Source organism: Chelmon rostratus, chromosome 6 (genome assembly GCF_017976325.1).
Source record: "Chelmon rostratus isolate fCheRos1 chromosome 6, fCheRos1.pri, whole genome shotgun sequence".
NCBI lineage: Eukaryota > Metazoa > Chordata > Actinopteri > Chaetodontiformes > Chaetodontidae > Chelmon > Chelmon rostratus.
Genome location: NC_055663.1, coordinates 18,380,111 through 18,408,065, shown reverse-complemented (window position 1 = coordinate 18,408,065; position 27,955 = coordinate 18,380,111). Strand labels below are relative to the sequence as shown.

The 27,955-nt window shown below is 40.8% G+C and overlaps 2 protein-coding genes across 2 annotated transcripts; both read left to right on the top strand.

Annotated features, from left to right (window-relative positions):
• Positions 1-2,800: 2,800 nt before the first annotated feature.
• On the top strand, positions 2,801-20,124 carry LOC121607725 (mucin-2-like; the record flags this gene model as incomplete). Its single annotated transcript, XM_041938665.1, has 29 exons — positions 2,801-2,867; positions 3,013-3,268; positions 3,365-3,479; positions 4,365-4,455; positions 4,549-4,676; positions 4,779-4,995; positions 5,250-5,375; positions 5,504-5,618; positions 5,719-5,857; positions 5,957-6,070; positions 6,152-6,221; positions 6,306-6,443; positions 6,989-7,153; positions 7,307-7,401; positions 7,489-7,615; positions 7,737-7,992; positions 8,168-8,220; positions 8,318-8,415; positions 8,623-8,774; positions 8,902-9,040; positions 9,519-9,629; positions 9,742-9,921; positions 10,246-10,485; positions 10,583-10,739; positions 11,386-11,514; positions 11,750-11,857; positions 12,016-12,140; positions 15,540-15,652; positions 15,870-20,124. Coding segments are annotated over exons 1-29 (8,079 nt in total), but the record flags the coding sequence as incomplete, so codon positions are not given.
• A 788-nt stretch (positions 20,125-20,912) lies between these two features.
• On the top strand, positions 20,913-25,125 carry LOC121607522 (intestinal mucin-like protein). The gene is made up of 17 exons (XM_041938379.1): positions 20,913-21,054; positions 21,156-21,403; positions 21,573-21,756; positions 21,849-22,056; positions 22,165-22,340; positions 22,531-22,600; positions 22,821-22,921; positions 23,011-23,042; positions 23,140-23,317; positions 23,442-23,546; positions 23,639-23,679; positions 23,822-23,944; positions 24,068-24,166; positions 24,320-24,448; positions 24,542-24,581; positions 24,656-24,779; positions 24,915-25,125. Exons 1-17 carry the CDS (start codon positions 20,913-20,915, stop codon positions 25,123-25,125), a joined length of 2,211 nt encoding a protein of 736 aa, XP_041794313.1.
• Positions 25,126-27,955: the final 2,830 nt, after the last annotated feature.

Below are 27,955 nucleotides of genomic sequence, written 5' to 3'. Positions count from 1 at the left end.
AGATTTAAATAAAGGCTGGGAACAGCAATTTTAATAATAAGTTAATCGTCATGGCAAAATATCATAAATGCACTGGCAACAGCTTCTCAAAAGTGAACATTCACTGGCTTCCTTAGTCTTCTTTGATAGTAAGCTTTATGTCTTTGTGTTTGATCTGTTGATCACTCAAAACAAGACATTTGAAGACCCAGTCATCTGCTCTGGGAATTTCCAGACATTTTTCATAATTATGTGACATTTAATATAGACTATTAGTGATTCATTGATAAAAATAAGATTAGATAAGAAAAGATAAGATAAGATAAGATCAACTTTATTAATCCTCAGCTGGGGAAATTTTGGTGTTTCAGGCAGCATCAGTAGAAATAGCAATAGCAAAGGCAATGGAAAGTAAAAAATACAAAATAAGAAGTCGACATTTTGTCATTTTATACAAAAGACTGTAAAAAAAATACTGCAAATGGAAATGTACTTTTTTGCTTGTTGAGTTTACTGATCTGGTCCTGTGGTCATAATCACGTCAGACTATGCTTAAACATAATCCTAACAAACGATTAACATTCACTATAAAGACTTGTTTGAGATGTCATTTCCCTCTGTTTCACGGGAAATGATGGCAAGGATGTTAAACAGTATTATGTCAATATGGATTTCAAAATCTTAAATCGTTCCACCTCTAATCAAAACTATCTTGTGGTAATTTGCCGAGTGTATTGTCCTCCCTGAATCAACAGTGTGCACTGTCATGCAGAAATAACAATCCACCTTCCTCATCATGCAGCTGTCCCCCTGTGGGAGTGCTCCTAAGTCCTGTTTGCACTTGGAGGGGCTTCCATGAATAGTTATTTGTGACATCAACTTAACTTTCCAAGGTATAATCACAGATTAAATAAAAGCATAAACAGCTTTAATAAGGCTGAACGTCTGTGATAATATGTTAAATGTCAGCCCATTACCTGAAGTTATTAATAACCTCCTAAGTTGCAAGACTGCTTTGCACAGCTGAGTGCTGTGTTGAAGCATCCGTAGATTAGTAACAGTAAGGTATTACTTTGGTGTCTAATGAACTGTCTCCTGAACTAAGAGTGATATTGTGGCTTTTAAGATTTTCTAAAAGAGTTTTCACCCATTAAAGAGGGCTTAAACACATGGTTACTGTAACCACCAGACAAACCTATTCGACAGTTGAATGGTTTCACTTGATATGATGCCAAGTCTCATGTATGAACTTGACACTGCAGGCAGAGGATGACTGCAATCAAGGATGTCACTTTAGTTGCACATCCTGTGCTGCAATTTAGATAATCCAGTACACGCTTATCACTTAAAAACAAATATTAACTTTAAGTTGTTTAAATTGTTTTGTACATTTATCTGTTTTTTAAATATGGGTTTAAAAAAAGGTTTGTGTGTATATACATGCCATACCTGATATATATGTATATGAGGTACTAAAAAACTTAATTTAGTTAAGATTGGCAATTTAAAATTTAGCAGTTTTTGTACAAACATTTTGTAACACTTCCCTTATGGTTTTAAATTGGGGCAGCTCACTGATTTCTACAGCTTTTGTTCTTATCATATTCACATAATTAATGTATTATATTATAATTTTCTTTTTCCAGTGTTGTAATGTCCAAGAGTATGTTCATCTCCAGAGTTTACATTTAAGTTTTTAAAATACAGTTGTGTCCTGTGGCACATAATGGCTTTATGATAAATTAATGTTATTTATGGGTTTGCCAAGCAAAAGCTAAGCTTATTATTATTAATGCTATGTAACCAGAGGGGACAAGCCACCCTTTTCCGGTCGAGAACCATGGCCTCGGACTTGGAGGTGCTGATTCTCATCCCAGCCACTTCGCACTCGGCTGCAAACCGCCCCAACACATGCTGTCCATGCCGTCCTGGCTCGAAGAAGCCAACAGAACAACATCATCCGCAAAAAGCAGAGATGAGATCCTGTGGTCCCCAAACCAGACTCCCTCCGGCCCTTGGCTGCGCCTAGAAATTCTGTCCATAAAAATAATGAACAGAACCGGTGACAAAGGGCGGCCCTGCTGGAGTCCAACATGCACTGGGAACAAGTCTGACTTACTGCTGGCAATGCAAACCAAGCTCCTGCTCCGGACATACAGAGACTGGACAGCCCGTAGTAGAGGGCCCCGGACTCCATACTCACAAAGCACCTCCCACAGAATGCCACGAGGGACACGGTCGAATGCCTTCTCCAAATCCACAAAACACATGTACATGTACACACAAACCCTCAAGCACCCTGTGCGAGGGTGTAGAGCTGGTCCAGTGTTTCACGACCAGGACGAAATCCGAATTGTTCCTCCTGAATCCGAGGTTCGACTATCGGCCGAATTCTCCTTTCCAGTACCCTGGAATAGACTTTACCAGGGAGGCTGAGGAATTATTTATTATTCCAATAATAAATAATTTCTATTTTTTCCTGTTTAATCATACCATAACACAGTTCTCATAAGAATATCATGGCTATTAGGTTCCCATTGCTAAACTAAAAAGTTGAGTTTTACTTAAATCTATTGCAGCATGGCATGTTCAAGCTCATAAAAATTCTTAATCAAAGTACAAACACATTTGTTCTCTGATGGACTTGTCAAAGGCGTCAGCCATCCATTCCGCACATGTTTGCTGTCTCTTGGCAATAAAACTTCAGTTCCCTCTCAGAATAAGGGTGGGAGCAAGAAAATATTCCATCTCAATATAAAGGGCTGTCAAGTGCAGTCTTACTATTACCTGCTCTGGTGACAGCAAGCCCACGGTGGCAGCCATGAGGTGGAGATGTGTGTGGCTGTGCTTCCTTGCTGCCAGTATCATCGACGTCCAAGCCAGACTAGGTAAGACTCACATAGTTTTACTGTGGTACGCTGTGAATGAATTCTGCTTTATTTATACACACCAACAAATAATGTATAGCACTGTCTCCATATGTAAAGCATGAAGTGACTCAAACTGTCGTCTGCACTTTAAAATCTTCCCCAGTTCGAAACCATGTCAGCAGCATCTGCAGCACGTGGGGCAGAGAGCACTTTAAGACGTTTGATGGTGATGTGTACCAGTTCCCCGGTATGTGTGAGTACAACTTGGCCTCCGACTGCCACGAGTCCTACCAGGAGTTCTCCGTGCACATGAAGAGGAAAGAGAATGATGAAAGCCCTACAGTCAGTTATGTGGTGGTCACCATCAATGACATTCCGTTCCACCTCAGCAAGGGCCTGGTCACTGTGAATGGCCTGCCGTGAGTTAAAACCTATAGCTTGTGAAGGCAACTGCATTTATCTTTTCTAGGATGTTTGTGTGATATAATTAAACCAAAAATTCTTTTTTTACCCAGTGTCAAATTGCCATACTACAGTGCAGGGGTACAAGTGGAAAAAAATGAGGTTTACATCAAGCTCCAGTCTAAAGTCGGCATCGTTGTCATGTGGAATGGTGATGATGCACTCATGGTAAAAACTATTTTCTTTGTTTGATTTTATTCATCTTTAACACTCCATGTCTGTTTAAAACAGATTGCTGTATGCTACACCAGGTAGAATTTTAACTACACAGCTCTCCTTCAAGTCTTGTATTTGAGGCACACATCACCTTAAGGAGGACATTGTAATACAATTTAGTTAAGACTCCTTTATGATGATTCTTTTTTGAATCTGAGGTTGGAGCATATTTCACTTATATTAATGAAAAAACAGACAGACCGCCACAGAGATGCATTCATATTTTTATATCTTTCTTAGGGATGGCATTGTTAAGTTTTAGTAATAACTTGAGACCCAAAAGTGAAACTCAGACTTGGAGACCATGTAAAAGTTCAAGCATGACCAATTCATCACAAGATAGTTAGTGGTAGAAATCCAGAGCGATGGAGCAGGGCTGGCTGGATCGTTTACTGTGAATCAGAGGCAAATAGCAGAGCAGGGTGAGACATAAAGAACCGTCTGGCAAAAAATAGAGTGAGGGACTGGGGCTTATATACTGCAGGCTACAGGTATAATTGAGTGGATTGGCACCAGGTGAGTAGGCAAGTGGAGGAAACTAGGTAGCCACACCCTGATTGAAACAGACACATCCATACACACAGAGACAAACAGCAGAAACAGACTGTCTTTCAGTCATTCCCTTTCCTGATTGAGTTATATCTGACAAACACAGGAAATACAGCGGTGGTAATAAAGTACATTAGCTTTAGTATCAATTCACTTTCTATCTCATTCATATAATTTTATGAAGCAATGAGCAATTCACTGGAGTTTTGTTTGCTTTTCAGTTTTTTAATGCTGCAATATGAGTGTTAAAATGTGAACAAAAGTTGTTAACGCCTTGCTGTGTTGTAGGTGGAACTGGATCATGACTATGCTAATCGTACCTGTGGACTTTGTGGAGACTTCAGTGGTGTTTCCATCTACAATGAGTTCATTCATAATGGTATATATGCTTATTCACTTTATGTATTAATGCATGTCAACAATAATCCACCATATTTTTGAGTTTTGACACTATAATTATGGTCATATGCAGGTCGCAAAATCAGCCCCATTGAGTTTGGCAACAAACAGAAAGTCCATCGTCCAAACGATGATTGTGAGGACCCCTATGAAGAGGACGATGAATCCCTGGAGGCTGTGCTGGATTCATGCAAGGAGTTTGTGAGTATATTATGCACGTAATTTTAGCAATCGTGATATTTAGTAATAAATACATTCACATTCTGCAACAGAGTCTATTATCCATCTCTTTTTCCCTTTTAGCAAACCACCTGTAACCAGATGCTGCGTTCAGAGTCCTGGAGCTCCTGTACCACACTGATTAACCCTGAACCTTACATCCAGGCCTGTGTGCAGGACATGTGTGGCTGCTCCAACAGCACGAGTGACTTCTGTGTTTGCAGCACACTGGCCGAGTTCTCTCGACAGTGTTCCCACGCGGGAGGGCAGCCTCCCAACTGGAGGACACCTCAGTTCTGTGGTAAAGTTTTGTGTTTTGTTATCATCTTTTTTTATTTTATATGGTACGGGCTGGAAAAAGGACTGAAATCAGCCCTGAAATCAGCCCTGTGAAAAGGAACTTTTTTATATATATATATACTTTTTAATTGTATAATAGATACACAAAAAAATCTCCTCTTTTAATGAGGTACTTTCATCCCTGACACATTATAGAATAATTCACATAAATTCACACCTACCTCTATTTATGTAAATCGTGCCATATCTTCACAGCTAAACAGTGTCCATTCAGCATGGTTTATGAAGAGAGCGGTTCCCCTTGCATGGATACATGCACACAACAAGACACAAGTTCTCTGTGTGAGGACCACAAAATGGACGGCTGCTTCTGTCCTCCCGGTCAGTGCTGCTCACATGTGTATACCATAATTTTAATTTCCCCTTTCACTTTTTATTACCCTTCAAGATTCGGTCAGACTTTGTCTTCCTTTGTCTGTGAATGTTCATGTCACATGTGTTTATATCAGGAACTGTGTTTGATGATATTTCCATGAGAGGGTGCATCGCTCAATCTGAATGTCAGTGCAAACACAACAAAATCTATAACTCTGGAGAGGTTTACCGACAGGACAGAGAAGAATGGTATATCAAATATCTCATAATTTCAACGTAATATTTCATCTGGTCTCCTTTATCATGTTTTTGCTGTTGTTGTTAACTCAAATTATTTTGGTTGTTTTAGTACTTGTCTTGAGGGTAAATGGGCTTGTAAGCGCCTTCAAACACCTGCTACATGTGCAGTTGAAGAGGGTTCACATGTAACCACCTTTGATGGAAAAACCTACACCTTCCATGGAGAGTGTTACTACACCCTAGCCAAAGTGGAAAGCAAGGTGAGTGAGTCAGAAAATATCTAATCAGGTGATGTTTAAAAATCATTTGGTATTTATTTAATCGTGCCGACGCTGTATTTATTTCAGGATGATGCGAGTCCAAAGTTTACCATCCTGGTTCAGTTGGTGCCATGTGCAAATAGGAAGTTTGACACTTGTCTTAAGACCCTTAAAATCATGCTGAACAATGACAGAAACAATGTGAGTTAAAAAGACTATAGTCATCAATCAATTCACACTGATGCCTGCAACACTCTAATGATCACTTCTGTTTTTATTCAGGTATTAATGTTCACGTCCGACGGCACGGTAAAGCAGAATATGCAGACCATCAGTTTGCCATACCACTCAGGTGAGTCAGGCAATAAAAGGAACTCTGAATGAAACTTGTTATTGTCATCTTTCATTTATGTTTTTGTATTTCTCTTTATTCAAGGTGACATCAACGTATTCCGGGCTTCATCTTTTCACATCTTGCTCCAGACGAGTTTCGGGTTGCAAATTCACGTCCAGCACGTGCCTGTCATGCAAGTCTATGTCAGTCTGCAACCGAATTACAGAGCAAAGACACGTGGTAAGTTTTACATTTGTCTCAACATGAAGCACTGGCATCATTGAAACATATATGCCAGAATACAGTGCATTTACAATAAATTATTAGCTGCTGAAGGAATTAGATACTACAGTCTGGTGACGATGACAATAGTAATGTTGACTTATTGTATTATGAAACAATATTGGCCATACAGAGCAGTCACAAATGAAACATGCTTGGGAAAAAAAGATTTCATCTTCCATGAAATCAGTTGTTTGTAAAGATACTGGCTTTTACATTTAACAATGGCACACGCACAGTACTTGTTTGCAAAGTAGTGCTGAATAGGTGAACACGAATGTGCATGATAATATTTGGTTATAGTCTTTATTTATTAGTTCATTTTAATTCAAATAAATTAACCAAATTCCTAAAGCTATGAGTTAACCATTTTTTAAATTTGTTTTACAATAATTCATACCTTCCATTTCCTCTTTGTGTTTGCAGGTATTTTTTGTTATCTGTGTATATCAGTGCTGATATAATTCTAACTTAATAATTTTTTGTTTGTTTGTTTTATTCAGGTTTATGTGGGAATTACAACATGGCCCTGTCTGATGACATGAAGACTCCTCAGGGGATTGTGGAGGGAACAGCAGCATCTTTTTGTAATTCCTGGAAAGCTAACGTCATGTGCCCAGACAGAGAGGAAAGACTTGATGACCCCTGTTCCCTCAGTGTGGAAAATGGTAAAAAGCTCTGATTATTCTACTTTTTTTGTGTGTGTATTCTATAGATAGATTCTCTGGATTAAACCCTTATTTGTTTTCTGGAAGTATGTTATGTTTAATTAAAAAGTTCAACAAAATTGAAAAGAATGGTTACTGTTTCTCCATTCTCAGAGTGGTACGCCAAATACTGGTGCGCCTTGCTACGAAGTCCAAACAGCACCTTTGCACAGTGCCATTCAGCTGTGGATCCTGAAACGTACTACAAGGTACAGCAAAACCTTTCTGTTCATCTTTGATGTAATTACATTTTGATGCGAGTGTGCTTCTCTAAAATTGTCTGCTCTCTTCTGCAGCGATGTACTTATGCTAGCTGTAACTGTGACAAGAGTGAGGCCTGCCTGTGTGCTGTTTTCTCCTCCTACGTACGAGCTTGTGCATCAAAGGGAGTGCTCTTGACAGACTGGAGAGAGAATGTTTGCAGTAAGGATTTCTTTCATTATGTTGTGTTGAAGCTGAGGGATGACTTGCGGGTTTCGATGATCATCTTTACTTTCATTTGTTAATCAAAAAAGTATTAAGTAACCGTTGGTGCATAAAACAGATGGATACACAAAGAGCTGTCCAGCATCTCAGACCTTCTCGTACAAGCATCAGAGATGCCAGCTGACTTGCAGATCACTGAGCTCACAGCAGCAGAGCTGCACTTCTGACTTCTTGCCTGTGGATGGCTGCTCCTGCTCTGAGGGTCTCTACTTAAATGAAAACAGCATCTGCGTCCCCATGGCAAAATGTTCCTGCTACCATAACAACGTCTACATTAAACCAGGAAAGTCAGTCAACATCAAAGACGATCACTGGTGAGTCAGTTGTTTCCAGTTTGGTGACGCTGGACACTGGACAAATCAGTGATATTAGACTAAGGATTTAGCATGATTGGAATGCCTGCAGTATATAAGATTTACAGAGACTACAAAGTTGTTGATTTTTAGGTACCTTTGTGCCGCATATTATGTCTTTGGTGTCTTTTTCTAGTGTGTGCACCAATGGAACGCTTCATTGTCATTCTTGGAGAATCCGCTCATCAAGTGAGTCTTTTTTTTTGTTTTTTGTTTGTTTCATTGCCACAACACAAGCCTTTGGTTGATACAGTGTTTATTAAATCAATTTCTACTTCTGTTACAGCATGTCCTCCTCCAAAAGTATTCTTCAACTGCTCCACTGCGGGCACAGGAGAGCTGCAGTGTGCTCGAACTTGTTTAAATAGGGACAGCATTGATTGTGTGAGATATTTCTGCCACTTTGCCTCAAATACCTGGATCTAAATTTTATTTCCTGAATTTAATGGTGGACAGTATGTTACATAGAGGATGTTAACGCATTGTGCATTGTTACACCAGCTTCTACAATAGTTTCTAGAAGGTTTTGAACAGAAATTTTTAGCAGTACCAGTAATGTTTTCTATCACTGCCATCTTTTGAACTTCCCAGGACTCCGCAGAATGTGAATCTGGCTGTCAGTGTCCAGATGGCCTCCTTGATGATGGCAAAGGTTCCTGTGTGAAAGAACATCAATGTCTGTGTCAGCATGATGGGCATTTTTATGCCCCTGGAGCACAAATCCCTAACCAATGCAACAACTGGTATGACCTTGTTTTTAATCAGAAGTATCATATAGCATGGTGGACAAATATAACCAAATGTGCCTGCATGTTTTACTTAATTGCAGTCTTCAAAACGTTCCTTTCATTTTTAACCTCATACATCTAGTACCTGCAGAAGTGGACGCTGGGAGTGCACAGAGGAAAAATGTACAGGAACTTGCATCATTTATGGGAGTGGTCACTACAGTACATTTGATCAGCAAACATATGGGTTTCAAGGACATTGTGCCTATGTTGCTGTCAAGGTAAACAATGCATGTCAAAATCACTCTGTTGTTCGCTCATTCACTACTCCCTGTGTAGTGACGTTCAATAGTTCGCTCATTTGTAAGTTTGTACTGTTTATTTGTGCTATGTAATAAATAGATTAGAGTAAATGTACTGTCATACACTATACAATACATAGTGAGAGATTTCGGACACAGCCGACGGTGATCTCAGATCACAGATATAGCATTTAGTTGTTGCTAATCTTGAAGATCAGACTTGAAAGACAGTCAATATTTGATGTTTGCATCCACTATGGTGTGTTCATGTCCATTCACTTTAAAATGAGTGTTTCTCATACTAAGATATATGAATGAACTGTATGATTTTATGGTCTGTCTTTTCTTTAACAAGTATTGTGGACTAGTAAAGGCCAAGCTGACGTTTGAATTGATCAATGGTCTTTGCCTACTATGAAGCAAACATGCAAAATGTTGAATGAATCTTTCTTTTCAGAACAAATGTGGCAATAGAACAGTTGAGGACAACTTTGGAGTTATCACAGAAAATGTACCGTGTGGATCTACAGGCACAACATGCTCCAAAACTGTCAGAATCCAACTTGGGGTAAGACCTCATAGCAACAACTGATATGTAGTCTGCGCCTTAAATATTGAACATAATCAAGATGTGTCATTACATGACAACGAAAACAACAAAAATCTCCTTATCATTACAGCGAACAGAAATAAAACTGTCAAAGGGTAAATATGAAGTGGTGGACCTGGGAAATGGCACTCAGATTCAGTACAAAGTAAGGAATGTTGGCTTGTATCTGGTGATAGAATCAGCCATTGGTCTGGCAGTGATGTGGGATCGTAAAACAACTGTTCGCATCCTCCTGGAACCACAGCACAACGTGAGTCACAGTAATTGTTTTGGTGATGACAACTGAAATCTGTCACAGAAAAAAAAAGAGTTTTGATACTGTGTGCCATTTTTTTTTTCATCTGTAGATTAGCTGTATTTGTTGTTATTTTCTTTTATCACCACTTATACAGCTCCAGGACAAAAATGGTATTGATGTACAGTATATCCACATTACTGAAACAGTCCTTGAGGCACTTGTTAGAATATACAGTAGAATGGAAATCGCTTGTTCTTTGTCATGCCAAAGAGTAGTGATATGGAATATTGTCCTTGTGTAAAATAAATCACTGTCTCCTTTTGTCTGGCTGTACAGGGAGAGGTATGCGGCCTTTGTGGAGATTTTGATGGTGATGGACAGAATGACTTCACAACCCAGGCTCAGCTGCCAGTGAGCAATGCGTTAGAATTTGCAAACAGCTGGAAAGTGTCAAGCAGCTGCCCAGATGTGGAAATGAATGTTGACCCTTGTGTAGTAACACCGAATAGACATCACTGGGCAAAAATAATGTGCAGCATTATAACTGGAGATACGTTCAAAGACTGCCACAATACGGTAAAGACAGATTTCTAATCTATCTTTATTTAAAGGCCCATTGTTGAAAACAAACACATTTTTAAAAAATGTATCATACATTTTTGGAACTGAACAGGTGGATTACCGCCCATTTTATGATAACTGTGTGAAAGACTCATGTGCCTGCGACTCTGGAGGAGACTGTGAGTGTTTCTGCACAGCAGTTGCAGCTTATGCTCAAGCCTGTAATGAGGCTGGTGTCTGTGTCGCATGGAGAACGCCAGAGATCTGTCGTGAGTAAACAACAATTTTACCCTCATATTAAAGTGATGCTTCTCAGCCTTTTCTGGCCAAGACTCTGTTTTTAGAGCCCAAACTTCTTATGATCTCAGCATTTATACATTTTGAGATTTGTCAAGATGTGTGTGATCTACAGTATGTATGGATATGTTTTTTCTTTGTAAACAAGACAAATATTATTCAGCTTTGTTTTTTTATTGTATATTTTATATGTGAATGGATACCAAATGCAGTTAGAGTCTCTGTCATAGATCAGCTTTATCGGCACTTGTGTATCCTACATGCAAGCATAGTATAATGCCTTTGGTTCAATATATACGTAAATTGACTGTAATTATTTATATTATATTACAAATTGTTATTGAATTTATGTTTCAAATGGCTAGAAGGTTGTTATCAAAACTAAGCATTACCCTTTATCATTATCTATAATAATTTTTCGTTATTTCAAGTGATAACTTCCCATATTTAGATTAAACTAAATGCAGGACACCTAAAAGAAATATGATGTGAGAATGTGTCACGTAGACTTAATAAGTTTGAGTTCACTTTCATTCACTCATACTTTCTACAGAGAAACATTTCCTTTCTTTAAAGACATAACATATACCACACACGCCTTGTGTCTTTTCCTCCTAGCTGTCTTTTGTGATTACTACAACAGTGCTGATGAGTGTATGTGGCACTACAACCCTTGTCACACACCTTGCTACAAGACCTGTTTGAATCCACAACCAGTCTGTAGCAACCCTATCCCTAATCTGGAAGGTGAGAGGTCAACTCATAATGTCTGATTTTATTGTACCTCGAAATAACGTGTTGGTTACAATCTTAAATGTTGATCTGATGGAATTTGGCTTACTTACCTCATGTGACAAAAGAAGAACAGAGATTCAGAGACCACCTAGCCAGCTTCAGCGTCCAAGCATAAAATGCAGTGTAAACAACAATACTTTTATGATCCAACACTAACATATGATGCTTAATTCTGTTGTTTTTACAGGCTGTTACCCTGTGTGCCCAGAAGATAGGCCCATATTTGATGAGAAGAACCAGACGTGTGTGGACAAATGTCCAGGTTGCCTTTACAATGGGACTAGATATGAAGAAGGTGACGTTATTTACGATGTGACTGACAACTTGGGAATGTGCTACTATGCAATCTGCATTAATGCAACAATCATACATGGAAATGAACCCTGCGATACGGTCACGCCAACACCAACTACACCTGCAACTACACCAACTGAACCTCCAACTACAACTGAGGGGCCAACCACAACCACAAAATCTACAACCCCTTCAACCGAATCTCCTGCGACAACAAAGGGGCCAACCACGACCATGAAATCTACAACACCACCAACTGCATCACCAACTCCATGTGTTCCAAGGTGTGAGTGGTCAGAGTGGTATGATGTGCATAACCCACAAAAGGACAAAAGTGACTGGGAAACATATGAGAACATCACAAATAGTGGTCAACACATCTGTAAAAATCCCATGGAAATTGATTGTAGAGCCACAGATTATCCTCAAATAGACTTCAGTGACTTTGTGGGTCAAACTGGCCAAGTTGTTACTTGTAATGTGGAATATGGTTTAATATGTAGAAAAGAGCAGCAGTTGAGGCCTCCACGAAAGTGCTTCAACTATGAGATCAGAGTATGTTGTGAGGTAGAATGTGTCCCCACAACCACATCAAATACTCCTACGACAACTGAGGCAACAACTCCAACCACACCAAATCAACCTACGACAACCACTGAAGCACCAACCACAACCACAGAATCGACAACATCTTCAACTGAATCTCCTACTACAACTGAAAGTCCCACCACAACCACACAATCCACAACACCAACAACCAAACCTCCTACTACAACTGAGGGGCCAACCACAACCACACAATCTACAACCCCTCCTACTACAACAAAGGGGTCAACTACAACCACACAATCTACAACACAACCAACTACATCACCAACTCCATGTGTTCCAACGTGTGAGTGGTCAGAGTGGTATGATGTGCATAACCCACAAAAGGACAAAAGTGACTGGGAAACATATGAGAACATCACAAATAGTGGTCAACACATCTGTAAAAATCCCATGGAAATTGATTGTAGAGCCACAGATTATCCTCAAATAGACTTCAGTGACTTTGTGGGTCAAACTGGCCAAGTTGTTACTTGTAATGTGGGATATGGTTTAATATGTAGAAAAGAGCAGCAGTTGAGGCCTCCACGAAAGTGCTTCAACTATGAGATCAGAGTATGTTGTGAGGTAGAATGTGTCCCCACAACCACATCAAATACTCCTACGACAACTGAGGCAACAACTCCAACCACACCAAATCAACCTACGACAACCACTGAAGCACCAACCACAACCACAGAATCGACAACATCTTCAACTGAATCTCCTACTACAACTGAAAGTCCCACCACAACCACACAATCCACAACACCAACAACCAAACCTCCTACTACAACTGAGGGGCCAACCACAACCACACAATCTACAACCCCTTCAACTAAATCTCCTACGACAACTGAGAGGCCAACCACAACCACACAATCTACAACACCTTCAACTGTATCTCCTACTACAACTGAGGAGCCAACCACAACCACACAATCTACAACACCTTCAACTGTATCTCCAACTACAACTGAGGAGCCAGCTACAACCACACAATCTACAACCCCTTCAATTGAATCTCCTACTACAACCGAGGGGCCAACCACACAGTCTACAACCCCTTCAACTGAATCTCCAACTACAACTGAGGAGCCAACTACTACCACACAATCTACAACACCAACAACCAAACCTCCGACTACAACTGAGGAGCCAACCACAACCACACAATCTACAACCCCTTCAACTGAATCTCCTACTACAACTGAGGAGCAAACCACAACCACAAAATCTACAACACCAACAACCAAACCTTCGACTACAACTGAAAGTCCCACCACAACCACAAAATCTACAACACCAACAACCAAACCTCCTCCTACAACTGAGGGACCAACCACTACCACACAATCTACAACCCCTTCAACTGAATCTACGCCAACAACTGAGGAGCCAACCACTACCACAAAATCTACAACACCAACAATCAAACCTCCTACTACTACAACTGAAAGTCCAACCACAACCACACAATCCACAACACCAACAACCAAACCTCCTACTACAACTGAGGAGCCAACCACTACCACACAATCTACAACCCCTTCAACTGAATCTACGCCAACAACTGAGGAGCCAACCACTACCACAAAATCTACAACACCAACAACCAAACCTCCGACTACTACAACTGAAAGTCCAACCACAACCACACAATCCACAACACCAACAACCAAACCTCCTACTACAACTGAGAGTCCAACCACAACCACAAAATCTACAATCCCTCCTACTACAACAAAGGGGTCAACTACAACCACACAATCTACAACACCACCAACTACATCACCAACTCCATGTGTTCCAACGTGTGAGTGGTCAGAGTGGTATGATGTGCATAACCCACAAAAGGACAAAAGTGACTGGGAAACATATGAGAACATCACAAATAGTGGTCAAAACATCTGTAAAAATCCCATGGAAATTGATTGTAGAGCCACAGATTATCCTCAAATAGACTTCAGTGACTTTGTGGGTCAAACTGGCCAAGTTGTTACTTGTAATGTGGGATATGGTTTAATATGTAGAAAAGAGCAGCAGTTGAGGCCTCCACGAAAGTGCTTCAACTATGAGATCAGAGTATGTTGTGAGGTAGAATGTGTCCCCACAACCACATCAAATACTCCTCCTACGACAACTGAGGCAACAACTACAACCACACCAAATCAACCTACGACAACCACTGAAGCACCAACCACAACCACACAATCTACAACCCCTTCAACTAAATCTCCTACGACAACTGAGAGGCCAACCACAACCACACAATCTACAACACCTTCAACTGTATCTCCTACTACAACTGAGGAGCCAACCACAACCACACAATCTACAACACCTTCAACTGTATCTCCAACTACAACTGAGGAGCCAGCTACAACCACACAATCTACAACCCCTTCAATTGAATCTCCTACTACAACCGAGGGGCCAACCACACAGTCTACAACCCCTTCAACTGAATCTCCAACTACAACTGAGGAGCCAACTACTACCACACAATCTACAACACCAACAACCAAACCTCCGACTACAACTGAGGAGCCAACCACAACCACACAATCTACAACCCCTTCAACTGAATCTCCTACTACAACTGAGGAGCAAACCACAACCACAAAATCTACAACACCAACAACCAAACCTTCGACTACAACTGAAAGTCCCACCACAACCACAAAATCTACAACACCAACAACCAAACCTCCTCCTACAACTGAGGGACTAACCACTACCACACAATCTACAACCCCTTCAACTGAATCTACGCCAACAACTGAGGAGCCAACCACTACCACAAAATCTACAACACCAACAATCAAACCTCCTACTACTACAACTGAAAGTCCAACCACAACCACACAATCCACAACACCAACAACCAAACCTCCTACTACAACTGAGGAGCCAACCACTACCACACAATCTACAACCCCTTCAACTGAATCTACGCCAACAACTGAGGAGCCAACCACTACCACAAAATCTACAACACCAACAACCAAACCTCCGACTACTACAACTGAAAGTCCAACCACAACCACACAATCCACAACACCAACAACCAAACCTCCTACTACAACTGAGAGTCCAACCACAACCACAAAATCTACAACCCCTCCTACTACAACAAAGGGGTCAACTACAACCACACAATCTACAACACCACCAACTACATCACCAACTCCATGTGTTCCAACGTGTGAGTGGTCAGAGTGGTATGATGTGCATAACCCACAAAAGGACAAAAGTGACTGGGAAACATATGAGAACATCACAAATAGTGGTCAAAACATCTGTAAGAATCCCATGGAAATTGATTGTAGAGCCACAGATTATCCTCAAATAGACTTCAGTGACTTTGTGGGTCAAACTGGCCAAGTTGTTACTTGTAATGTGGGATATGGTTTAATATGTAGAAAAGAGCAGCAGTTGAGGCCTCCACGAAAGTGCTTCAACTATGAGATCAGAGTATGTTGTGAGGTAGAATGTGTCCCCACAACCACATCAAATACTCCTCCTACGACAACTGAGGCAACAACTACAACCACAAAATCTACAACCACACCAAATCAAACTACGACAACCACTGAAGCACCAACCACAACCACACAATCTACAACACCTTCAACTGTATCTCCTACTACAACTGAGGAGCCAACCACAACCACACAATCTACAACACCTTCAACTGTATCTGCTACTACAACTGAGGAGCCAGCCACAACCACACAATCTACAACCCCTTCAACCAAACCTCCTACTACAACTGAGGCACCAACCACTACCACACTATCTACAACACCAACAACTGAATCTCCTACTACAACTGAAAGTCCAACCACAACCACAAAATCTACAACCCCTTCAACTGAATCTCCCACGACAACTCAGGAGCCAACCACAACCACAAAATCTACAACACCAACAACCAAGCCTCCTACTACTACAACTGAAAGTCCAACCACAACCACAAAATCTACAACACCAACAACTGAATCTCCTACTACAACTGAGGGACCAACCACAACCACACAGTCTACAACCCCTTCAACTGAATCTCCCATGACAACTGAGGCGCCAACCACAACCACAAAATCTACAACACCAACAACCAAACCTCCTACTACTACAACTGCAAGTCCAACCACAACCACAAAATCTACAACACCAACAACTGAATCTCCTACTACAACTGAGGGACCGACCACACAATCTACAACCCCTTCAACTGAATCTCCTACAACTACTGAGGAGCCAACCACTACCACAAAATCTACAACACCAACAACCAAACCTCCTACTACTACAACTGAAAGTCCAACCACAACCACAAAATCTACAACACCAACAACCGAGCCTCCTACTACAACAGAGGGGCCAACCATAACCACACAATCTACACCCCCTTCAACAGAATCTCCTACTACAACTGAGGAGCCAACCACTACCACAAAATCTACAACACCAACAACCAAGCCTCCTACTACTACAACTGAAAGTCCAACCACAACCACAAAATCTACAACACCAACAAATGAATCTCCTACTACAACTGAGGGACCAACCACAACCACACAATCTACAACCCCTTCAACTGAATCTCCTACTACAACTGAGGAGCCAACCACAACCACACAATCTACAACACCAACAACAAAGCCTCCTACTACTACAACTGAAAGTCCAACCACTACCACAAAATCTACAACACCAACAACTAAACCTCCTACTACTACAACTGAAAGTCCAACCACAACCACAAAATCTACAACACCAACAACTGAATCTCCTACTACAACTGAGGGACCGACCACACAATCTACAACCCCTTCAACTGAATCTCCTACAACTACTGAGGAGCCAACCACTACCACAAAATCTACAACACCAACAACCAAACCTCCTACTACTACAACTGAAAGTCCAACCACAACCACAAAATCTACAACACCAACAACCGAGCCTCCTACTACAACAGAGGGGCCAACCATAACCACACAATCTACAACCCCTTCAACAGAATCTCCTACTACAACTGAGGAGCCAACCACTACCACAAAATCTACAACACCAACAACCAAGCCTCCTACTACAACAGAGGGGCCAACCATAACCACACAATCTACACCCCCTTCAACAGAATCTCCTACTACAACTGAGGAGCCAACCACTACCACAAAATCTACAACACCAACAACCAAGCCTCCTACTACTACAACTGAAAGTCCAACCACAACCACAAAATCTACAACACCAACAACTGAATCTCCTACTACAACTGAGGGACCAACCACAACCACACAATCTACAACCCCTTCAACTGAATCTCCGACTACAACCGAGGAGCCAACCACAACCACACAATCTACAACACCAACAACCAAGCCTCCTACTACAACTGAGGGGCCAACCACAGCCACACAATCTACAACACCAACAACTGAATCTCCTACTACAACTGAGGAGCCAACCACTACCACAAAATCTACAACACCAACAACCAAACCTCCTACTGCTACAACTGAAAGTCCAACCACTACCACAAAATCTACAACACCAACAACCAAATATTCTACTACAACTGAGGGACCAACCACAACCACACAATCTACAACCCCTTCAACTGAATCTCCCACGACAACTGAGGAGCCAACCACAACCACAAAATCTACAACACCAACAACCAAGCCTCCTACTACAACTGAAAGTCCAACCACAACCACACAATCTACAACACCTTCAACTGTATCTGCTACTACAACTGAGGAGCCAGCCACAACCACACAATCTACAACCCCTTCAACCAAACCTCCTACTACAACTGAGGCACCAACCACTACCACACTATCTACAACACCAACAACTGAATCTCCTACTACAACTGAAAGTCCAACCACAACCACAAAATCTACAACCCCTTCAACTGAATCTCCCACGACAACTCAGGAGCCAACCACAACCACAAAATCTACAACACCAACAACCAAGCCTCCTACTACTACAACTGAAAGTCCAACCACAACCACAAAATCTACAACACCAACAACTGAATCTCCTACTACAACTGAGGGACCAACCACAACCACACAGTCTACAACCCCTTCAACTGAATCTCCCACGACAACTGAGGCGCCAACCACAACCACAAAATCTACAACACCAACAACCAAACCTCCTACTACTACAACTGCAAGTCCAACCACAACCACAAAATCTACAACACCAACAACTGAATCTCCTACTACAACTGAGGGACCGACCACACAATCTACAACGCCTTCAACTGAATCTCCTACAACTACTGAGGAGCCAACCACTACCACAAAATCTACAACACCAACAACCAAACCTCCTACTACTACAACTGAAAGTCCAACCACAACCACAAAATCTACAACACCAACAACCGAGCCTCCTACTACAACAGAGGGGCCAACCATAACCACACAATCTACAACCCCTTCAACAGAATCTCCTACTACAACTGAGGAGCCAACCACTACCACAAAATCTACAACACCAACAACCAAGCCTCCTACTACAACAGAGGGGCCAACCATAACCACACAATCTACACCCCCTTCAACAGAATCTCCTACTACAACTGAGGAGCCAACCACTACCACAAAATCTACAACACCAACAACCAAGCCTCCTACTACTACAACTGAAAGTCCAACCACAACCACAAAATCTACAACACCAACAACTGAATCTCCTACTACAACTGAGGGACCAACCACAACCACACAATCTACAACCCCTTCAACTGAATCTCCGACTACAACCGAGGAGCCAACCACAACCACACAATCTACAACACCAACAACCAAGCCTCCTACTACAACTGAGGGGCCAACCACAGCCACACAATCTACAACACCAACAACTGAATCTCCTACTACAACTGAGGAGCCAACCACTACCACAAAATCTACAACACCAACAACCAAACCTCCTACTGCTACAACTGAAAGTCCAACCACTACCACAAAATCTACAACACCAACAACCAAATATTCTACTACAACTGAGGGACCAACCACAACCACACAATCTACAACCCCTTCAACTGAATCTCCCACGACAACTGAGGAGCCAACCACAACCACAAAATCTACAACACCAACAACCAAGCCTCCTACTACTACAACTGAAAGTCCAACCACAACCACAAAATCTACAACACCAACAACTGAATCTCCTACTACAACTGAGGGACCAACCACAACCACACAGTCTACAACCCCTTCAACTGAATCTCCCATGACAACTGAGGCGCCAACCACAACCACAAAATCTACAACACCAACAACCAAACCTCCTACTACTACAACTGCAAGTCCAACCACAACCACAAAATCTACAACACCAACAACTGAATCTCCTACTACAACTGAGGGACCGACCACACAATCTACAACCCCTTCAACTGAATCTCCTACAACTACTGAGGAGCCAACCACTACCACAAAATCTACAACACCAACAACAAAACCTCCTACTACTACAACTGAAAGTCCAACCACAACCACAAAATCTACAACACCAACAACCGAGCCTCCTACTACAACAGAGGGGCCAACCATAACCACACAATCTACACCCCCTTCAACAGAATCTCCTACTACAACTGAGGAGCCAACCACTACCACAAAATCTACAACACCAACAACCAAGCCTCCTACTACTACAACTGAAAGTCCAACCACAACCACAAAATCTACAACACCAACAACTAAACCTCCTACTACTACAACTGAAAGTCCAACCACAACCACAAAATCTACAACACCAACAACTGAATCTCCTACTACAACTGAGGAGCCAACCACTGCCACAAAATCTACAACACCAACAACAAAACCTCCAACCACGACTGAGGGGCCAACTCCTGTTTCCACAACTTTAACCACATTCGAATCACCCATAACTGGTCCCACAGTACGTCCATCAACTGACTCTGTACAGTGCTACTGCATACTTAATGGCACCCATTATAAGCCAGGTAGGAAAAGAAATACAGCAATCATGTCTTTTACAGTGAGAAACTATATTGGTTTCAATTTATGAATTTTTTTTTTAGCATTCAACACCGTTTAATCTACTCTTCATCTTTTTCTCTTACCTTCAGGGGAGGTAATATTTGACAACTATGATATTGGATCAGGTCTGTGTCTCACAATGATATGTTCTGATACTTGTGAGTTTCAAAATAAGACTGGAGAGTGTCCCACACCTTCACCCACACCTTTTGTACCTATTTGCCCTGAATGGAATGTAACAGTAAGAGTCTTTATGTATCTAAAACATTAAAAATATACATTGTATGTTATTACTTCCAGCATATTCAGTAACATTGTACATTTGCACATGAAAAACAGCTTTCTTTATTTTTTTTCTCACTTTCTTTCTCTTTACATCAGCAAAATGAGACCTTCTTCTTGTGCAACTGCACCATGGCCAAATGCATTGAGAATAATACAATTGAAATCATACCATATGAATGTCCACCCATTGAGAACATCACTTGTACTAATGGAAAGAAACCAGTCCTTGTATATGATGAGTACCACTGCTGCTACTATTCTGCTTGTGACTGTAAGCTGTTCTGTGGTTTAAAGGATGTGTGACATATTTAAAGATTCACATGTTTCTCTTAAAGAAATTTTAGATTTTTACCTTTTTTTTGTTCTTTTCAGGTGTATGTGAAGGATGGGGAGATCCTCATTACATCACATTTGATGGATTATACTACAGTTATCAGGGAAACTGTACTTATGTCTTGATGGAGGAGATTTCATCAGTACATGACTTGAAGATTTATATTGACAATGTATTTTGTGATCCCACTGTGGATGTTTCTTGTCCACGATCGATAACTATATCATACAGATCACTAGTTGTCACACTCAAGAATCATAACCTTATTGGAGAAGCTCGTTTGGAGGTATTTATGATCGTATGAAAGCTTTATTGTCCATTCTTAAAAACTAACTAGACTAACTTTGAGTTTATTTTTGCTGTCAGTGTGGATGAAATAGCACTGAGGGTTTTTTTTGTCATTGTATGGGATATTTTTTCTTGTCATATAATGTATTAACTGTTTTTTCCTGTAGGCCCTCAAAGATGGATTACCTTTGAATCTGCCTTATTCGCAAGGTGGTGCTAAGGTCTTGAATTCTGGAATCAACCTGATTTTTGAGATCCCTCGCCTACAAGTGGTCATTACATTTGGAATAACTGGCTTTACTGTCACCCTTCCATTTCAACACTTTGGCAGAAACACACAGGGCCATTGTGGTAAGAACATCTCTCTCTCCAGTGGCCATGTTGGTAAATTGTTCATTTGAAGTTTGACTGTAATATTAACTGTTTTGTGACTCTACTGTCAGGAACATGCAATAACAACCAGAATGATGATTGCATGTTGCCTGGAGGCAAGCTGGTGCAAAGCTGTGCCATGATGGCTGACTATTGGCTTGCAAAAAACATTGAGCAACCCAACTGCCAGATACCTCCTGTAATGCCCACCAGTACACCTGAACCTCCACCACTGAATGCATGCAAGCCAGACTCTATGTGTGATCTGCTTAAAAAGGGGTAGACATCTAATCCACTGTAGTAGTTCACATTCACCCCCTTAACTTTGAAATATTGCAGGTGAAACACAATACCTTTTTTTAATTTTTATTTTTGTTTTACTTTCAGTGTCTTTGCAGAGTGCCATCCATTTGTCTCTCCTGACAAATTCTACCAAGGTTGTGTTTTTGATAGCTGTCACGTTTCCAACCCAGCAGTGGAGTGCACAAGTTTGCAGACTTATGCTGCTGCCTGTGCTCAGGCAGGAGTTTGTCTTCACTGGAGGAGCCACACCGAACTGTGTGGTGAGCACCCCATCATTATTTTACTGTAAATACTGGGATCAGTGGAATCAGAAGGGGGATCAGTGGAATCAGAAGGGGGAACTCACTTATTTTACTACACATACACTACACAGGTTGCTGAAGATTTTATTACAGTATATACGGTAGGTAGGCAGAATGTATTTTTCAAAGAACTTTTCTTCACTAACAGCAAGCGACTGCCCATCAAACAAAGTTTACAAGCCATGTGGTCCTGCAGAACAGCCAACTTGTGAGAGCAAGTAAGTGTCAGCAAAATTGAAGCACATTAATTTTACAGTTCACTTGTGCACATTAACATTTCCTGAGACTAAGATCATGATCGATAGCAGCAAACAATATTTCTTGTTACCAGCATAGTGGCAGTAAGCAGAGTAGAATGTAGTGTCTTAAATTAACTACATATAAGATCTGAAAAAAATAATAAACTAACTGTTCTTTCGTGATTATTTAATATTACAGTCTGAATGAACCCCTCTCAAACTTCACTACTGAGGGCTGCTTTTGTCCTGACGGAATGAAACTCTTCAACAAAGAGTCTGGCGTCTGTGTTGATAAGTGTGGTAAGTGTGGTGTATATCTTTAAGTCATCATTGATCTGAATAGGTTGTATCAATCATGAAGTCCTAGAGGATTGTTCATTTTCCAACAGGATGTCTTGATCCTCAGGGCATGCCTCGTGAGGTGAGCCAAGTCTTCTATTCATATTCAGTTAAAATCCTAACCTGGGTTGTTTGCTTGCAAGAGACAATGAGGTCACTACTGTGGTTTAATCTTTCAGTTCAATGAGCGTTTTGAGTACAAATGCCAAAATTGCATCTGTGAGGAGTCCACCAAGACTGTGAAATGCAAGCCTAAGGAGTGCCCAGCATCACCTCCAACAAACTGCGCTGGTCCAGGGTTTGTGCTTGTCAACACAACTAATCCATCAGACCCCTGCTGTGCTACCTTGGTTTGCAGTAAGAAACGTGGCATCAATGCATATTTGTCTTCCAAAGTTTTCAGAACGCTGTACATTGATGATGACTGATTCTTGAGGGTGGCTCTTAACTATGTACTATCACTGTTTTATCATCTTCAAAGAATGTCAAAGCAACACTTGCCAAGTCAACAACATGTACTGTCAAGTCGGATATATGCCAATTCTCACTGTTTCTGAGGGAAAATGCTGTCCAGAGCATATATGTGGTGAGCTCATTAATTCTCATTTTGAATATATAGAAAACCTAATGACTGCAGAGACACGTTTATATAATTTCCATTGTCTCACTCTTTTCTAGAACCTAAAAGAGTTTGTGTCCACGATGACATGGAATACAAGGTAAATAAGAAATGGAAATTTGAGGATGATTAATGTTATTTGTCAATATATCACTGTCATCATTAAATGGTTTCTGTTGCACTTTTACAGTTCTGTATGGCTACAAACAGAAATATTGATACATTTCTTATTTATTTACCAGCCTGGTACTTCAGTTCCTGCGAATAATTGTCAGAACTGTACCTGTACAAATGAGGTCGACCCCAGTAATGATTTATTCAAGATATCTTGTGAGTTTCGTCAATGTCAGAAAAACTGTGACATGGTAAGAGAATTTCACTCAAACACACAATACATACAATGCAACTTGTTTTCCTAGGAATATGTTTCCTGGGAGGGTGAACTTATAAAACTGCACTTGGCAAATTAACTCCCCTGTTCCTTTCAGGGGTATGAATATGTGAAAACCGATTCAGATGAATGCTGTGGGAAGTGTGTACAGACACACTGTGTCCTCAATGTTACTAGTAACAAGCAGATCTTGATGGTAAGTTGGATCATCTCTGTTGGCTGTGACTCCACATTCATGTTTAGTAGCCTAAAATTCCTCAGTATTTTTATAACTGTGCATGTGTGTGTGTGTGTGTGTGTGTGTGTGTGTGTGTGTGTGTTTCTGCACATTCATCTCACTGCTCTCCAGCACGGCCAAACCTGGTCACCACCTGAGAGCAAGTGTGAGCATTACACTTGTATAAAGAGTGGTGAGACTTTAACAATAATCAGCTCACACGTTGTCTGCCCACCGTTCAAGGAGAGCAACTGCCAACCTGTAAGTACCACTTTCAACAAATCCAAATGGACTGTGTGTGTGTGGACACGAGCTAAAACAAAGTGTGTTGATACTGTGTATTTTTCTCCTTAGGACACGATTCAGACTGCGGCAAATGGCTGTTGTAAAATTTGTGAGTATGACATTTTGTTTTCTCTTAGGCGGAAGGTAGTGATGGAAAGGTAATTGTGTTTCTGTCTCGAAAAGGTGTGGAGAAGGAGAAGGCCTGCACGTTAAAATCCATGGAAATCCAGGTTATGCACAAGGACTGTGAGTCTTACCAGTTGGTAGATATGCCATATTGTGAAGGATCCTGCAGCACCTTCACCAAGTAAGGATGATGTCATTAATATTTCTCATTCCTCCGAAAGTCAAAAGCCACTGAAATCAGGAAATTTCAAAATGTCTCAGCATAGTTTGTGCAGATTTTGAGAATAGTTATCAATCCTGACCCTGCTTCATTCAGGTACTCTAAAGCAGCAGCTACTATGGAGCATTCTTGTTCCTGCTGTAAGGAGACACGCTCCAGCAATCGCACTATTGACTTGTATTGCTTGAATGGAGATGTGGTTCCATACACGTACATTCATGTGGAGGAGTGTAGCTGTGGCCACACAGACTGCACCAAAGCTGCCGGACAACCTGCTCGCAGGAGGCGAGGCTTCACACTGGTGTGATAAAAAATATGTCATCACATTAATGTTAAAGTTTCTTCCCATATTGTTTTAACAATCATTACATCTCTTACAAAGTGCTTTACATTGTAGAGAGTATTTATCAATTCAAATTAAAAGCTGCAACTCTGTTTATGTCTCATCTCTTCTTTTGTCTTGTTTGTGCTAATCCACCTCTAATTGTTTTAATCTGTAAAAATAAATAATTGATTAAAATGACTTTGAATTATAGTTATAAAAAAATACATTTATTATTCTAATAAATTCGAACAAGACCTTAGAAGGCAGAAGTAGAGAAGGTTGTAACCAGGTGGGGAAAAAACGCAGCTAGCCATACCAAAAATAAAGAAACTCACGTAAACATTATCTGCTATTGCAGTCCTGCCTTTCTCACCTATTTCAGCCAGCAGAGGTTGTATTTACCCTTCAGAGCATGTGCACCATGTATTAGACTGCGCCCTTACTTCATATTTCAGCCTGGCCCGTTGCTGATGCTGTATGTCATCCTCTTTCTCCTCAGCTGTGTCTAATAAAGGCAACAACAACAACAACAACAAAATTAAATGTCTTTTTCACTGTGAAGCAGACAGAAACCTCACCAAGGGCTTGTTTGTATTTTTATTTATCTAATGTAATCTGATGTTTTTTTCTCTGTTGATTTATGTAATTTACTTAATACAGTACATTCAGTAGGTTAGCAAACATACCCTCAGTGATGCCAAAGGGCAATGCAGAGGTGCTGCTGATGTATTTGCACCATATTATAGTGCAATTTGAACTTGTTTTGGTTGTATTTTGGAATCACTTTCTTCTTAGTAAGGTATTTTTCTTTTATTTGTTGTTTTCTATTAACAAGGGAGAAAATATTAGGGAGAACAACTGAAGACTTTCCTAAAGGGTCCCTTTGAGAATTTAAGAACACGTGCTAAAGGAAATGCAGGATTTCTTTTAAACTGGATATAATGTATTTCCTCTTCATCTAAAATAGGACATTTCAGGATAATTTCCATTAACCACATGATCCAGATGTGGTAGTGTTTACATACAGTGTGTGCAGCATATAGATCTCAGTCCATAGGTAGTTGAGCCCAAGAGCAATTTGGAGCACAAGGCTGTTTCTTGTGTCAAACCTCCTCCTAAAATCTGCTTACTTACTTACTTACTGCTTGTGTTTTTAGGAAACTAAAGAAGAATATAACGTTATTTTGCTATTTAAATGTAAAGTACTTATGTGTTTCATGTGGTTTAATAGATACTCAAGCAGGAGCTCCTCCAAGGGCAAACATGGCTTTGGCTCTCTCCCACAGGTAGACAGCTACATGATGAGGAAGGTCTATTTCTCTGTAACAACACACTGTGTGTTGATTGAGGGAGGATGTGTTGATTCATGGTTAGCCAAATTACCCTGTTCAAGTTTTGATTAGTGGCAGGACTGTTGCCTGATTTTCCCCTCTTAATTATCATGTATGACCCACTAGTAGGTGGTGGGACATGTCCTCTGCCTGTGTTTTCTTATTTTCTTCTCATTTTGCTGTGGTGAAGACGTTTCTGGGCTGCAACCTTTGGGTAGTGGTTTTGTGGCCCTCAGCCAATAACAGCTCACATCCAAGAGGAAGAAACAATACTGATAGACACTGCGCCAAAAGAAGGCAAATATAGCGTGGTGAAACACCAGGCAGACAAAGCTTGTTCCAAAACAAGAGTGAATCTGGCTTTCACCTACTGGCGAACACTGACAGAGAGGATGAGGATGAAGAGCGATGCAAAGTTGGCCTGTTTTCTGTTGGACAGGGAGGTGCTGTTACAACAAATGTAGCGTTCCTACAGTAGTACCTTGCAGTGTGTGTACAAGCAGGGCACTTCTTGTGGCGTTCAGTCATGGAGGAGTTTGAATGTTGCGTTAACAGACAGTACTGACAGATCCTGCATAGTATACCTTTAAAGACCCCCTCAAATGAAATGTGTTGGTAAGGTCACCTTTGACCCTTGACCCCCAGAATCAACTCACCTGATCCTTCAGTCCAAGTGAATGTTTGTGCCAAACTTAAAGAAATTCCCTCAAGGTGTTCCTAAGATATCGCGCTCATGAGAACGGGACAAATCTACAACCTGAAAACATAATGCCTCCGCCCATTTTTTTCCTCATGGAGCAGTTTACCAACACAGTCAGTTAACATTATTTTATATTATTTTTATTATTAATCATGTTTTTAAATTGAATTAATACATTTTATAGTTTTGCATGTTTGTCACACATGAGTGAATAAGGCACAATGTCTCAAACAGAGTTAAAACATACAAAACATAGCAAAATACTCATTTCTATCTCAGTGTGTATGAAAAATGCTACCTGGTAAGGGAAAGGGGATGTGCTACACTGTCAGTAAACATTTCACAGGTCTGTCAGACTTGTCAGGCAAATATTTAGTCATTGTATCATCCAATGATTTAAAGATTTCCCTTCAGCAGGAGGCACATCCCACAAGTTAAAATACTCCGGTTCAGTGAGAGAGGTACACAATTCTTGATTAAATATGCCCTCATCTTCCTCTCATGAAGAACAGAACCTGAATGAAAGTGCTTCAAATTTAAAGCATACTGTGCAATGATTCGCCAACATCCACTGTCATTTTAAAATATTGCTCTTATGAGATATATGTTGCAACATAAATAGAGCCGCGGTGAGAGCGGTTGATTGGACACCTCGTGACTCAGAGAGATGGAGATGTTCGAGAGAAGTGTTGGTATAAGCAGCCTCTTCATGTGGTGTGGGATCTGGGTGTGAGCTTAATGGATATGAAAACCACAACGGTTGACACCCAAAATGTATTTT

Excerpts from the sequence above, each read along its gene's own strand:
- LOC121607522 (XM_041938379.1), top strand. The coding sequence starts at position 20,913 with ATGGCCAAATGCATTGAGAATAATACAATTGAAATCATACCATATGAA. Across the intron at positions 21,055-21,155 it reads CTACTATTCTGCTTGTGACT|GTGTATGTGAAGGATGGGGA; the intron begins GTAAGCTGTTCT and ends TGTTCTTTTCAG. Across the intron at positions 23,680-23,821 it reads ACGATGACATGGAATACAAG|CCTGGTACTTCAGTTCCTGC; the intron begins GTAAATAAGAAA and ends TTTATTTACCAG.